This window comes from Sarcophilus harrisii, chromosome 4, assembly GCF_902635505.1.
Source record: "Sarcophilus harrisii chromosome 4, mSarHar1.11, whole genome shotgun sequence".
NCBI lineage: Eukaryota > Metazoa > Chordata > Mammalia > Dasyuromorphia > Dasyuridae > Sarcophilus > Sarcophilus harrisii.
Window position 1 is genome coordinate 317946159 of NC_045429.1, and position 16215 is coordinate 317962373.

The following is a 16215-nucleotide window of genomic DNA, read 5'->3' on the forward strand; positions in this document are numbered from 1 at the left end:
ACTGGATTATTTTGAAGGGGAGAAAACCATTTATAAGGTTTTTTTTTTTTAAGGCTCACTGGTAAATAAGAGTTTTAAATACAGGTCTGACTCTTCTTAATCAAGTGTTCTGGAAGGAATTTAAATAATCAAAAGAGACAACAATATGTATGTACTCGGTATGGGCCACGACTGTTAGAAAAAGGATGCCTACCAGCATTCTAAATAGCTGCTGAGAAATAATAAATTATAGAGGAAAAACTTGCTGTGTAGTTTAAAGCTAAATTAGTGGTAGATGTAGCCTATTCTTATTATAATGAAGAATTTTCTAAAGTTCATTGTTTATAGCTAGAAAGCCAAAGACTGAGGTGGGTCTTTTCAAAGACTATTTAATCTTGGGCATAAAGTGTCTTACACACTGTAACATATAAAGCCTATTTAATTTTGGGTATATACTGTGGCCTGATTTTTAAAATGTGTATAAAAATGTTAAAGGAATAAGAGGCTCTTGAGTCTCAAATCTCTCAATTCCTGAACTATGTTCTCCCTCTTAAATGTAAACCCTGTTAATACAGATAATGATCTCAATTTCTGCCTGATCTGGTGGAAACAGATGTTTTCAGCTCTGTGGGCCAAGTTTTCTCCCCGAGACTCAATTATCTACTTGAAAAATGGAATAATCGTCTGTTTTTCTTTTTTCCTCTCAGGAGTGCTGTGAAGAATATCATTCTGGTACAGTAATACTTTGAACTCCTTGGAGGTGGATGCTACCTGAAGGTATTATCATTATCATTAAGTGGGTGGGTGAAAAGCTTAGTTGCCAGATATGTGGGCCCTGAGAAACTGCTACCCTTGGTATCCACTAAACCACTGGAGTAAGGGGAAATCTAAGGAACTGAAGGGTAAGCCTAAATCATTTGATAGTAAAGGGAAGTTTCAGGTATGGATCCAACAACATATATTTCCCACGTGGCAGCAGAAGTGGGTTGGAGTAGAGAAATCTTTTCTGTTGGAAATGTTTGAATGTTCAAGAATGAGGGAAGCACCCCAATAGCAACCTTTAGAAACAGCACTACAGAAACCAAAATACTTTCATTACTTATTTCAGAAAGTAGCTTGATTCTAGTTATAATAGCATCAGTGTATAACATCCTAGACTCAAAATGATCCTATCTTTTTAAATAAGTAGTTTCAGAAGGTGGCTTGATTCTATTTATAATAGCATCACTTTATAACATCCTAGACTCAAAATGATCCTCTTTCTATATAAGGAATCTCCATATGCTCATCCTTAGCCTCTCTGATCAACCATCCACATATTAATCATATGAATCTCAGGTTTTCACTTAACTGGAGGGCTGGACCAAATAGAAATAATGTAATTCTAGAAACTGGTTTTGAGGCTAGAGTGAGAAGGGAACTAGTCATTAGGGTGTTAGCATATGCTAATTAACTTTGCAGTTTATTAAAGACAAAAAAATAAAGTCTTAACAAATCTACCAAATTTGACAAGCAATGAAATTTTGACGTCATCGTGAATCAGGGTTATCTATTCTGGACCTCAGTTTTCTCATCTGTAAAATGAGGGAGTAGAAATATATGATCTCTAACGTGTTTTCTGGTTCTAAAAAACTACACCAGAATGATTTTGATTTCAAAGCGCTTGGATCTTTTCTCTATGCACCTTTCTATCAGCCCTCACCTCTAAAATAAACATGAGACTGCCGCATTGTAGCGGCCACCGAAAATTCTTGATTCTTTTTAACGACTCTCTCTCTGTAGTAGTTAATTCAGCAAGGAAAGTAGGAAAGGGAAATAAAAGTAACAGAAGTGGGCAAAGAAAAAAAATCCAACTTGCTCCTTCAGCTTGTCTACCCTAATCACAAACGGCAGAATAAAAACCCAGCATACGAGGGAGCCCAATTCTGGAGAATAACACACAGGCACACCGTATTCCAAAAGCTCCTTAGCCCAGGGCAGCTGGTTGCCTCCTTACTGTGGTCCCGGGAAAATACTCTTCTCACCTCCCCTAGTTATGACGTCTGTTTACCACATGCGATCGGCTTCATTATCGAAGTCTTTCTTTAAGGTCTCCCTCAAAGTCTTTCCCCACTGCAGTATAAAGCACTTCTCGTTCTGACATCTAGGAAACAGAGGTAACCCCTTCCACCCCTAGGCAACATAACTCAGCATCCACTAATACCGGACCGCAGAGGCTGGCTTATTACGCTTCCCTAAAGAAAGCAGGGGCCTAATCCGCCGGGGGGGTTCACCGTTCCTACCAGGGGAAGAGGGGAGAGAATGGGTACCCAAAGACTCCCAATTTGTCCCCCCTGAGCAAACTACGGGGCTCCGGCAGGGTCAAACAGCTACGCTTCCTGTGCTCCCCCCGACCCCAGCAGCCCAGCGCCGGGACTGACGGATAGACGGACTGACGGAGTCCCCGCAGGGTCAATCCCTCCCCGGCTCTCCGCTCCGCGGCTCCCGCCCGCCTCCCGCGACTCCGGCCTCTCCAGAAAGAGGGGTGAGGGGATCCCTTTTCTCACCTGGGGCGGAGGCGTTCGCTCATGGCAGCTGATAGAGAGGAGCGACGGCACGTCGCCCGGCGGGGAGATCGGTGGGGAGGTCTTCGGTTCAGGCGGCGGTAGCGGCGACCGCCGCCCCCACGCCCTCCCCCTCCGGTCTTATCCCTCACTACCGCCTTCCTCTACGCCGTCTGAGTGGAGTACCCCTCCACCGGACCCGTACCACCACGACTTCCGGCGTCTCCCCGACGCTCCCACCCCCCATACCACCGCCTCTGTAGACCCGCCCACTCGCGCTTGCGCAATTGGACCGACCCGAGAGGCTCCGCAATCCCACCTACCGGAAGAGGGGGTGTGGCGAGCTGAGAAATTCGATCTTCACCTTTTCAGTAAAGGTGGGGGAAGGGGGTAGGGGATAGAGGAGGGTCCTCGTATATAGGTGTCTTTAGCTTTCGCCTGTTCTCATCCTGACAATTGTGGGGACATACCGCACCCCTGAATTACAAATAAGCAAGAAATCCATAAGAGCGATATAAAACATTAGAGCTAAATTTGGGTACGATTTGGAAAAGGGAAGTTCACAAGCATCCGGCATTTGAAAAGACAGACGAATAGGGAAGTGGCCTTTTTTGTAGTCCTCTTAGGAGCCGCTGGAGGTAGCAAATTGAGTCCCCCCCCCCCGCCCCCAAGTGCGGTCTTTAGGGTTTCCTGAACGCTCCGCTGGAGAGCGTGGAACTCTGAGTGGAAGCCTGGTTCCCGAGGAGCCCCCCAAAGGGGAGCTGGAGGGGATGCATTGCCCCGAGACGGGGGGCTCCCTGGTTCGGGGCCCCGGAATCTTGCCTGCCTGGGTGTGGGGGGGGGGGGACCCAGAGAAGGAATGACCCCAAGAAAGCGCTTCGGGGGCTCGGCTTCAGAACTGGAAGGGACTCCGGGTCACCGTCTATCTGGAAAAGCCATAACCTTCAGCAAGGTGCTAGCTAACAGCAGAATCGGGACGCGGATCGAGGTTTTCGGCGTCCACGTCTTGGGTTCCGTCCCGGCTGCCGCCCTTCGTGGGAGATGGAGCGGAGCCCAAGAGAGGGAAAGGGAAAGGGGCGCGGTAGATTCGCGGGGAAACAAGAAGTTCGAGAGCCAGATGGGGGAGAGAAGGGAAAAAGGGAATTTATGTGCCGGGAAGGGAAGGAGAACAGGAAAGTAGCAAGTATTCGATACCAAGATACCAGGGACCCCTGATAATGGGGGTGCTGGCGGCATGGGGCTCACTCACCGACGGGATGAAGCCCCGGAAAGTACGTGCAGCTGTATATTTCGGTGCTCGAATCCCCGGGCACAATCTCTAGCCATTATGTGTAATAGGTGCTTAATAAACACCTGTTAGTTGGTGATGGCGAAAGCTGATGATCCCAAACTATTTCTACTTAGCTGGAATACGTACCCTTGCGTATTGTAGGATTGATCTTCCTACTCATGAGTTCTCCGGCCGTAATGGATTTTGTTTTAATTTCCCAAGAACAGATCAACATGATTTAGGGAAGGGTGAACAGGGAAGAATATTGGGGAAGAAACGTGGCAGTTGTAACATGGCACATGAATGAAAAAAGTAGTTTCTGAAGTCCTTGTTATGGGATGTGTGCCGTGTTAGGCTCGAGGGAAGCTTACGTTCCACGGGTGGGATGACCACACCCACGGAACAGTCATGCCCAGAGAGGAGCACTTTGCTGTTGCAATTTACAAGAGTGGTAAGAGGATGCAAAGCGGACAGTGGTGAGCTACAGAGAAAACTACTCCATCTAGAGACATTGGGAGAGTTAACTTGATCGTGGTATATAGTAAATGAATTGGAGAGGGTAGGGAAGTGAAACGATGTGTCTGGGATTTTCCATTAATAACTGACCAGGAAATCAGTCACTGATCAGAAAGGGCAGAAAATTGCTTCAGGGACGCACTCTCTAGTATGGTTGGTGAGACATTTAGTAAGAAGGTAGTGGAGCAATATTTTAGGGAGGATAGAGTAAGGAAACAATGGATGCTGTGCAGTACATAGAGTGAGGAGGAGCTAAGTTCGGATTCTCCTTCATACCTCTGTAAGTGGTGCGGCTCTGGGTAAATCTTAAATTCTGTGTACCTCAGTTTCCTCATCTGTTAAAAGGGGATAACACTAGTCCCTACCTCATTTACAAGGATAAAACAGGATAGATGATATTTTCAAAGCATTTTGCAAAATTTAAAGTGCAATATGAAATGCTAGCTATCATTATTGCTATTATTATTCAACCTGGTGACTACCAAGCATTCTTTATGGGAGAGAATTTAAATAGAGAACTACTGAGATTTTACATGTATGTGAGAAAAGCTACACTTGGGGAAACAAACTTTTTTCATCCCCCAAAGGAAGAAGCTTTAACCAAATACTATTCAAAAGTCCCTTTGCCCATTTCATTTGTCTTGGCAATAAAGATATTTTTGTTTCCCCCAGGATAATGTTATAGGATTACTCTGATAAATGGATTGATAAGTCTATCTGGTTTCATTCTGTTTCTCCTGTAAGTTGCTTGCTGCACTATTTTCTAACCTTGGCACGTTTATCTTTGCCTTTGAGTCACAAATAGTTATAGCCATGAAACATAGAGTAGATATGTTTTTATCGAGAGAAAAAGAACGACTAGAATAATAGAAAAAAAGATATTTGCACCTGAAATTTTGAGAGTCTCATGTGTAACTGGGGAGGTGGGAGAGACAATGCCATTGATGTGAAAAGATAAGTGTCTGCAAATCCTTGGATCCCTGAATCAATGTTATAGTTAATAGAGGCCTTAGAAATCATCCCGTTCAATCTGTTCATATTATATGTAGATGAAGTAATTAAGACTCATGGTCATTAAGCAACTTGTCCAGCATCAAAAAACTAGCTATTTGTTAGATAGTTGAATCCCGGTCTCCTGGTTGTCATTCTTGTACTTTATACCACACTGTCTTATAATCCTAGGACACACTTCTCTTTTCCATCTTGAATGATGAAATAATGGTCTTTATTAAAAGCTTTCATATGCATTAATATAAACATGAATAATCCTCAGAAAGTTTATTATGATTATGTTAGCATTTAATGTTTTAAATTAAACATTTAATAATTCTTAAAGCCTTAATGTTCACCTGGTTTCTGCTAGTGTTGCTTCAGTGCATAATAATAAATCCCATATTTAGTTTGTCTTTTAATTGTTACTTCTTTATCCTTCTACTTATTTATTAGTTTAAGATTGTTATCCTGTTTTCCCCTCTAAAGCACTTTGTATTTTACTGAAGGTAGAACTCAGGGGTGACAAGGAGATTCTTTTAATTCTCTTCTGTAGATCCCCTTAAGACCTTAAGAGAAAATAGAAAATTCCTTACTGAGGCAAGTTAGAGACAGAGATTTGAATTTATTTTTAAAACAAAAACTATCCCATTAACTTTTCTACCTTCACAAAAAGGTGAAATGAAGTCATTCAATTCCAACTCATTTCCTTTACATTTAAAGTTAGTATGAATAGGTATCTAATTAAACAGATGAAAAAGAAGTTTGTTTTCTTTATAATAATAATGTCACATTTGTATTTCTTAGCAGAAAGATGGCAGACATCTTACCTCAAATGGAACTGTGTCCTCATTGTAAGAAACAATTTAAACGGTTAAAGTCTCATTTACCTTTCTGTAAGAAGGTAGGAACCATCCTTCCTTTTAATTCAGACATTACTAATTCCAAGGCAGTTTTCTTTCAAGCTCCCAAATCAAAGAAGTTACCAAAAAAGCTGACAAAAACTGATCGTGAAGAGACACTTAAAAAAGATCAAAGTAAGAGAAGAAACATGAACCTTATGAAAGTTAGACTACATAATGCTGACTTAGAAATGAGAATTGCTATGCAGACAGCTGAAGAGATGAAGAAGCAAATTAAAAATAACTCTCAAATGACACAGAATTCTACTAGACCAAAGAAGGTTGTGTTTTTGGCTGAGAATGGGCATTTGTTTTCTGCAGAAAAAAAAAATTCCAAAGCAAAATTTAAAAAATATTTACCTAAATCGGGGGAAGATAAGAACAAAAATCCTTCAGAAATTTTTGGGAGCAGCTCTTCCAAATGTTCTTTTACCAATGAAGATAAGATATATTGGTCAGGCTTGCTGAATGATAAAATAATTGAGCACCCAGGACAGAAATTCCTAGCAGAAACATTAGACTTGCCTTTCAGTATTTGTGAGACTTTTCCAAGTCTTGATAGAAGTCAGAATCCTTATGCAACTTTACAAAGCAATGAGAGAGGCCTCAAAGCTTGGGACCCCATTTCAGAAGCCTCATACAGTGTCAATAATTCTGAGATCCCGAGAAAAAGCATAGGATCCTTTTTCTCAACCAATTATGTAAATTCCTCATTGTCTAAGTCACTCCAAACTGGAGGAAGAGAGAACCATCATATCAAACATAGAGCAAAGAAAAAAGGGTTTCATTTTGGATTGGCAGCTAGAAAGTGTAGTTGGGATAAAGAATCTAAAGACAATAAATCACCTGAGGTAAAAGTACCTAAATTGGATTACATGAGAGATGCCATGAGGAAGCAAGTTAATAACAATAATTTAGCCATAGAGAAGATACCTCACCATGACAATCCTGATTCAGGTTGTGAAGAATCGCTTTCTTTGGCAGATTTAGGTAACCAAAGCCTTTCTACTTTGGTTTTAAAATATCTACAAGAAGAGGAAGATCTAGTCACTCCAGTTAATCCAGTGGAGAGTAAGAAACCAGTATTTTCAGAGCCTTATCCTAATCCCAATACATGGGCAACACACACTAAATATAATCAGCAACCTTTAAATCTGGCCTGTCATTTTGCTCCTAAAAACCTGACTGGTGGTCATATTGAAACTACTGGCAGCAAGAGCCTACCTACATCCTTGGGACTGGAGTGGTTTCCAGAACTCTACCCTGGGTATCAACATCTGGGAGTGTTACCAGGGAGACCTCAGAAGGGGAATATTGAGATACAGAAATTTCACCACAGTCTCCCAGAAGAGGAAAGAGTTTTACAAGGTAAATAAGTAGTCCATTTTCAAATATTTAATCTTCCTGAAGGTTTTTATAGATTTGCTGATAAAATTTTGGATTCCTGTTAGTATTTTTAATAACTTTATCCCTTTCCCCAATGATAGTCTAAGTGCCTGACAGAATTATCATTCCCTCTTAAATGGTAGCCCATCTGTGTCCATTTTCCATTCCCATCAAAAGGGAATGAGGAGAAGAAAGAATACGTCCTGGGTATGTGGAATACACTGATTTGGAGTAGAGATCTGGTTCCAGGAATTTTGGTAGCTAACCATAGAGAACCTGGGTTTAAAAAAAATACAGAAGGACAGCTATCTAATCAGACTTTGGGATGGAGTCAGCCTTTTCTGAGTCTGGGACTAATTATTTCCTCCTCCTTCAGGATATAGCTAACAGGAGGAGCTGTTAGGACTAAGGAACTAACAATTGTTAACAACAACTCACTAAGTACTGTTGGTCCTTATCTTGTCATTGAGCTGTACCTTTAGAAATGTGAGTTGGGGCAGTGGATAGAGTACCTGGCCCTGGAGTCAGGAGTACTTAAGTTCAAATATGGCCTCAGACACTTAATATTTACTAGCACTGTTACTCTGGGCAAGTCACTTAACTTTAATTGCCTCTCAAGAAACAAACAAATAAATGGATAAAGAGAGATAGATAAAACAATAAACAAATAACAAAACAGGAAGAAATGTGACCCAACCCTACAGTTGTAATGGATTTCCTGGTTTTCCTTAAAAGGACCCTTCTATCAGGGCTTGATCAGATCAAGAGAAACTTGATCTTTTCATTAGTGATCAAGTTATATGAGTATCCCCACACTGAAAGTAGGTAGGAATGGAGATACACATTAATGAAAAATTTCTATTAAAGGCAGAAACGTTAAGGTACCATTCATTGTCTAAATAGATTCTTCATTGGTGTTTTCAGATGTCTTACTGTTTCATTTTATCAGGAAATTTTTGGGGGGAACCCTTAATAGATTTGAAATACAAGTTAGCCCTTGTAACTTAGTGTAAGAGGGAGAAGAGATGAACTTGGAGACAGGAGACCTGGGTTGATTCTTAGCTCCAGTACGTATTTCCTAAAAGACCTTCGCCAGTAACTTCTTATAATTTCAGTTTCTTCATAAAATAAGGGTAATATTTACCTTGCTGTCCTCATAAGGTTGTTGTGAGGAAAGGAAAACACCTTTATTCACCTTAAATACTATATAAATGTGAGCTGTTGTGATTGTTTTTGCTTCTTACAAATATCAAGGTTTTTTTTCCTCATGAGTTGTTTACAAGCTCCTAATTGTGCCTTCCTCCAAAGCATTCCACTCTTTACAACAGTTACCCTGTTTTAGTATGCAAGACAAATGTCTACATAATAGCAGTTTATTGTTAAGGAAGACTAATAGCTGATTCCATGATTGCTTTTCACTTTACTGAGGAGGTCTTCTCTTGGGATCTACTGATATTAAGGTTTTTTTTTTCTCCTGAGGCAATTGGGGTTAAGTGACTTGCCTGAGATCACATAGCTAGGAGTGATAAGTGTTTGAGGTCATATTTAAACTCAGGTCCTCCTGACTTCAGGGTTGGTACTTTTTTTTATCCACTGTGCCATCTAGCTGCTCTGATATCAAAGATTTTTATATAACCCATCTTTTGAAGTCTTATTCTCAAGCTTTTTCCTTCCCTAAAACACTGTGTGGTGGATAATACCATTCTCTTACATTTGATTAGCATTTGACAGTTTTCACATAAATTATTTCATTTTGAACATGAAATTATCCCCATGAGATAGGCAAGACAAGATGTGTTCCTATTTTACAGATAAGGAAACAAATGTAGAAAAATGAAATTATTTGCCCCAGGTCATATAGCACATTTTATTACCAATGCTTTTCTATTTTATAACATTACATAGTAAATACAATATAATAGTTTCCATATAACAAGAAAGGGACCATTTTTATGTGTTCTAGTACCCTTAGCATGGCTAGTGGTAGTTACTAACTAGGGATGTTGTGAGGATTGAATGAAATAATTAGAAAGTGCTTAGCACAATGCCTGGCACAGAGTAAGTGCTATATAAATGTTAGCTTTTGTTTTTAATTATTATTGTCTAGTTTCTTTTATTAGGGTAAGGTCTTTCTACCCAATCTTGGCAACTAGATTAGAATAGAGATGACCTGTTTAAACATTTCAGTAGGTAGAACATTACCTATACTTCAGGCTTATAAATACAACTAGTGCTTATATACTTTAACCTTTTTTTTTAAAGCAGCTTTATTCACCAGTGCAGCTCAGGTAGCCAATACTGAGAGATTAAATGTATTATGAGCAGTTAAGATTATTCTTCTAAGCTCCAGTGCAGATCTTTATTAAGAACTCAAACTAGGGAACTAATACTATATATTTTTATCTTCACTAATTAGAGACCTATTAATATCCAAAACTGTTGAGCTGAAAACTGTCCTTAATGTCATACATGCTTTTAAGAAACTTTTCATCAATGTATATCTCCATTCTTACTTATTTTTAGTGTGGAAATATTGTGTATAGCTTGATCATTAATGAAAAGATCAAGTTTCTTCATTGAGATGTAATAATTTCTTTTATGTCTGATTCTTAGGTCATCTCAGTGGTTTCTGGTATCTGTTCCAGGATGGCTATGGTTGGCTTTGGTGCCATTACAATAGGCTCTCATAGTTTGGAATCAAAGTTGAGAGATATGGGCATTCCAGGATCTTGGGCTCTGGTGAAAGGTCAGGAACTGTGGGGCTACTCCCCAAACCAATATCTTCAAAGATTCTGGGGCTTCAATTTGATTTATAGTTGGTTTAGAGTACAACGCTGACTCATGGGGCTTATTGATAGTGATCATTGATTCCTCTGTAAACCATGTTGTTTTGTTGAAAATAACTGCAAGGGTTAGAGACATCTCTCAAGGCTTCTCTGGAGGCTTGGTCATTTCAAAAGGCTAATGTTGATTCTTAGGGTATTACAACTGTTCAGAAATCATAAAAACCAGGGAGACTGTGTGTTGTATAAGAAGAGAACTTTGAGAGATGCCCATGATTACTTAGGGAGCAAAAGATGAATAATAAATTAACAAAAAAGATTATGAAGAGCAGTCAGGGAGAAGAGAGCAGTTTTGGGGAGTGATGGGGTTGGGATTGTAAGAGGTTGAGTTCAAGATGGAATTAGAGCTGCAGAAAGTAGAAAATTTCATCTAGGAGCAGTCAGGCCTATTGGGTCATAAGGGACTAACCGAAACTACGTTTTGTGATTCTGTCAAGTCTCACTAGGATTAGGGAATTACTGAAACCTGTTCCTGTGCAGTTCCTGCAGTTTTGGTGAATGACAAAACATTATTTTTGGTGAATGAAAGAAGATTCTTCTGGTTCCTGAAAAATAGTTATTTTGCAAAGGCTTGTATTATAGAGAAATGGACTTGGTTGTTCTAGGTCACAGATCAGGTTTCAGGGAGAAGAGACAGAATCCAAGGACCATTCTCTGAAGTTGAAGAAAAAAAGGCATTTTCACATGTTAAAACATTTAATAGAAAGGCACATCTTAAACAAACAAACAGGTGTCTGAGGCTCAAGAAAAAGGGAAGATTCAGAGGGAATGTGTGTTTCTGAGATTTTCCTACAGAAATAGGTTTCTAAAGATCAAGGAAGTACTTCTAGGATTTTGGTGATATTTAGGGTTCTTGGATCTAAAGGGATTCTGTGTATCTCTTTTAGAGTCCAGGGGGTGCAGACTTCTGGAACTTAAGATATTTAGTGACTTCTTGGAAAGCAGATGATACCAGTGTAGGGAACCAGGGTCCAGATGGTATATACAAAACAGGTAATCAGGCTCAAAGTTTAATTGGGGGAAGACATTCCTAATTCAATGCGTTGCGAAGATTAAAAAAAAAATTACTGGAGAAAAGGAAGGGCCAGTGATAGGGAAGTAGGAGTAGGAATCATGCCAGGCCTTTATTTTTAGGCTGCTTATTTTTATTTATATTTATTTTTAACTGCTGATCAGTCAGGCCAGCTAGCAGAGTGGTGTGTGTATGCTGGGTTTGCAGACTCTATGTGTGTGTGTGTGTGTGTGTTGCTTTGATTGAAATCTAGAGGAAAGACCACATATCAAGACCAAGATTTGAGTGGCCATGGGATGGGACAGGCCAAATCCATTGGTGATAAGCAAGTGTGACAGTTCTATATTATCCAAAAGGGATGGAGCAGTTTCTGAGTTTTAAGTAAGACGATCAGGGTTTGGGCTGGAATGGGAAGCATGGAGAGAAGATAGGTTCTTAGAAAAAAACAGGTAGAATATGGCATCCAGGAATTTGGAGTAGAATCAGGTGAGGAAACAGTCTGTGTTATACTATACAGCACTATCTTGTTTAAATGAGAACAATTAGCAGTAGTAGTTATAAAAGTGGAAATAGGTTCATTGTTGGATTTGAGTAAATAGGTTCATTGTTGGATTTGAGTAGGTACTTCTCATTGGAAGAAGTCTGAGAACCAGCATATTCATGGAATTTTGCAATGTCTGTTTCTTTTTTTTTTTTTTTTTTTTTATTTAATAGCCTTTTACTTACAGGATATATACATGGGTAACTTCACAGCATCAACAATTGCCAAACCTCTTGTTCCAATTTTTCACCTCTTACCCCCCCACCCCCTCCCCTAAATGTCAGGATGACCAGTAGATGTTAAATATATTAAAATATAACTTAGATACACAATAAGTATACATGAATGTCTTTGTTTCTATTCCCAAGTTATTTTTCTTCCTTACAAAAAAACATTTTCTCCCAAAGTTGGAGAGTACTTTTCTTTCCATTAAAGATCCTTTTCTTAATCTGGCTAGTTTTCATTTTTACCACTATGACACTTTCAAGTTACATATTTGAAGCCTGTGATAGCTCTTTTCACTGTGACTTTTGATGATAGCTTGTCCTTTCCCCCCCCCCCCTTTTTTTTTAAAAGCAGTTTTCATCTGTCCTGTAAAGGTCTTTAGAGACATTACACTGTACCTTAATGAGTTAATTTACAGTTTTCCACTAAGACGATGAGACTGGATCATAGAGGGAAGAACACTTTCTACTCATTTCATGTGGTTAGAAAGGATGTGGGACAAAGTTGAATATAGGTCCAGAAAAAGCATAAACTTCCCCTTTGTAAAGTCAACAGATCTGCATTTAGTCATGTATGAAATGTGGGCAGGAAATAATTGCTTTGTTTGAGTTCCAGATGGAAATAAGACAAAAAAAGTAATGGCTGCTAGTTAAGAACTAGTGAGAGTACAGTAATTCAGATGTGTGGAAAATATAATGACCATTAGTATTTCTTAATGCTGTCATGCAGTAGAGCAATATCGTTTTAGGTAAGAAGTTGATGAAGATATTGGCTCTTGTCTCTTGACATTCATGAGCCCTATGATCCTGGCAAGTTGCTTCATCTCTCTATAGCTCAGGCAACTCCATAGGTCTTGATAGATTAGAGAACCTGGGTTGGAATCCTGACTCTGGCTGGGTGACTGGTCATGTTATTTAATCTCTGGATTTCAGTCCTTTGTCTTTAAAATAAAAAAGATTGATCTGAGATGATTGTTTATGTCCCTTCCAGCTCTTAAATGTTTGATCTGCTAAGAAATGGAGAGGTTGCACAGTGCTCAGTTATTTGAAGCTCTAGGCAAAGAGTTCTGTATAGTATAAGGACAAGGACCTGAAAGTCTTTGGAATGGGACAGATGAGGAGAATAGCCTTGGGGATCATAGGTGTTGAGAACATGCACAAGAGAACATGGGGAGCAGATGAATTATAAGATAAAAAAACCATGGTTTGGACAGTATTGGTAAGAATAAACTTCAAGTAGGTATTTGTTGATGAAAAGAGTCCCCTGTGTGGACAAAAATCACTCTGTTTATATAAACAGTCTATTTGTGTGTATATGTGTTTATGTGTACAATAAACTATTATACATGCATATGTTCATATACATGTATATATGTATATATAATCTAAGTATATAGATACATATAAATATGTATTTATACATTCATATGTTCACATATATATACATACACATGTGTGTTGGTATGATAAAAAGGATATCTATACAAATGCTTATTGAGTTAGCTGTGTATCAGTTAACTTAAGGATTATGCACTTTCAGGAGTGATTAGGTGGTGCAGTGGATTGAGCACTAGCCCTGAAAGTCTGGAGGACTTGAGTTCAAATTCAACCTCAGTAGCTCTATGCCCTTGGGCAAGTCCCTTAACCCCAGTTGCCTCAAAATAACAACCAAAAAAGAATTATGAATTTCTGGTCAATTGTCATAATTCTTGGGGGCTTAAGATTGTTGAAAATTCTTCTGGTTGAAAAGAGCTATGTATCAGGATTTACATGATAGATGTACAATGTGTTGCCCAAGTCACTCTTCTCTTTATTGCCTAAAATAATGATTTTTCTCTAGCCCATTTGGGGAATTTTTGCCACTAAATATACTAAATTATCCCTCTCCTAGGAAGACTTGGTGGGAGGAGAGGATGAAATTAGATTGTTAGAACAAAGTGGGTGAAATTGGATGATGTATTACTGGAAATTTTGTTTGTATTCATAGCTCCTCCTTTGGAAAGAAATCTGATGGATTTAAAGATTGGAAGGCTTCCATCTTGGCTTAGAGTGTCTAATTTCTCTATAATGGGACTGCTGGGAAAAGTACAAAAAGGTGAGACTGGATTGATGTTGATTCAATTGCTAGGTTTGGATATTTTCACAAACTTTCTTTAGAAATCGCTATATATCTATGGTATTTATGGCACTGGATCTCTTTATCTATTCTTAGTTATGAATTAGTATGAAAACCTGTATAAATGATATCTATTGTGAATCCCAAAATGCACACTAATGATGTTTCCCATGAAATGGCTGACCCCAGCTCCCAACGAAGAATAAATCTGTTTTGGAGAAGGTAAATTTTTACACCTTTCTGGGCATTTGAAGGGACTAGATTAATTGTTCTTTAAAGTTCCTCTGAGATAAATTTAAGGAGTTTCACCTTCATCTCCCTGATCAATAAATAGCCTGAGACAAAAGACATTGACAGATAAGTCCCAGAATCAGAGTTCACTAACAACTAGATTCATACTTCTTTTTAAACAGCCTGGATTAAATACCCCAAATTTGTCAGCTTGAAGAAGGGTGGCGCCGGTTGCATCACCATGTTCTGTGCTGGATACTGGGTCCTTTGCTACAGTTGGAGTTTCAAGCACCTGAGTAAGATTTCCTGGCTTTGGGGCTTGAATTACAGACCCTTAAATGATGGTAAACTATATTAGGGATTGACTCCTTTTCTGCTTTATCCAACATGCCTATGCTTCTGGCCTTTCCTTTCCCACAAAATTTACATAAAAGTGATTTTTCCTCTCAGCAGTCCTCAGTATTCTAATAATGCTTATGTGCCTTCTCCCAACTTGCTGACTATCTTGATCACAATTACACCTGCCCACTCTTTTTTTAAGTCCTTTAATACATAAACTCTGAATCCTTTAGGAAAAAATAATCTTCTTCCCCAAAGGGAAGATAGGCAACTTCCCAAGGGAGGCAACTTCCCCAAAGGGAAGATAGGAGATTCCTCCTATAGGCAACTAGCAACCCAATATAGGTTTAAACCTCTATTGACCATTATGAATCACTATATTTTCGGAACCTGGGTAATCCTCCTTCAGGCTTCAAGTTTGGACATGGATAAATGAATCATTTCTAGATCTAGATTGAGTTCAGATTAGGGGCTAAAAGCAGAGCCCTCATGTCTGAGGTTTGAGTATGGCTTTAGACCTGTAAGTCAGATATTTCAGATAACTGTGGTAATTTGAAGATCTTGTTAAATCGGTCTGATATACAACTCAACACACACTTTGCAAGCCTGGTATTTCCTACTATTCAGTCTTCCTAACTTTGACAACACTTTCCCCTTCCCTTCATCCTGCTTTGTTTTTGTTCTTGTTTTTTGCTGTTGGAGGTTGCCAGGAACAAAGTATCTTTTGAGCTTTTGATTTCATGAACTTTTCTGGGTCTAGACTGGAAGAAAAACTTATCTGAGACTTTGTTTCAACTTATACAAAAGGATTTTATTTCTTTATGGTCAATAATTGTTGCTTTACTTCTTTTTCTCTTCTCTACCCAAAGAGTTGCAGCGTTGGCGCAAGCACAACTGACTGATCTGGACACTATGTATTGTGTCAAGAGTTCTTCTGATAGACTGAGACGTCGTGAGAAGCAATGGAAATTTATATAAAAGCTTAAGTTTTCAATTGGGAAGAGGGAGGAGGAACAGTAAAGTTTTTGAAGTATGTTGAAGTATTAGTGGTACATGTATAATTTTTATCAAATTGCTTGCCTTTAGTTGGGTGGGGAAGGAGGTAACTTGGAACTCAGAATTTAAAAAAAAATGTTTAAAAATGTTCTTATATGTAATTGGAAAAAATAAATAAAATAATAATTTTAAGAAATTAGTGCTATAGGAATATTATTCTCATGGAAAATTACTGAAAAGAAAAAATAGTCAAAGTAGATCTGTGCCTCATCTCACAGATTGACTTCCTTGGCCAATCTGAATGGAGGGTGTGGAGTAGAGATGTAG

At 39.0% G+C, this 16215-nt stretch overlaps 2 protein-coding genes across 12 annotated transcripts in view; one reads left to right on the top strand and one right to left on the bottom strand.

The window, feature by feature from the left end:
* Positions 1–2750, bottom strand: part of FAM104A (family with sequence similarity 104 member A) — a 26459-nt gene extending 23709 nt beyond the window's left edge. Inside the window, exon 1 of one of the 2 annotated variants that reach the window (XM_023502577.2) lies at positions 2526–2750. In XM_023502577.2, coding sequence (XP_023358345.1) covers positions 2526–2548 — 23 coding nt within the window. In that variant the 5' untranslated portion in view covers positions 2549–2750. The remainder of the gene's footprint in view (positions 1–2525) is intronic. The other variant, XM_023502578.2, reaches the window with a different exon arrangement.
* Positions 1–16031, top strand: part of C4H17orf80 (chromosome 4 C17orf80 homolog) — a 22933-nt gene extending 6902 nt beyond the window's left edge. Inside the window, exons 1-6 of one of the 10 annotated variants that reach the window (XM_031965730.1) lie at positions 52–158; positions 687–756; positions 6106–7568; positions 14194–14301; positions 14736–14897; positions 15762–16031. In XM_031965730.1, coding sequence (XP_031821590.1) covers positions 6113–7568; positions 14194–14301; positions 14736–14897; positions 15762–15790 — 1755 coding nt within the window. In that variant the 5' untranslated portion in view covers positions 52–158; positions 687–756; positions 6106–6112 and the 3' untranslated portion in view covers positions 15791–16031. The other 9 variants (XM_031965729.1, XM_031965728.1, XM_012548543.3 and 6 more) reach the window with 9 other exon arrangements.
* The last annotated feature ends 184 nt before the right edge of the window (positions 16032–16215 follow it).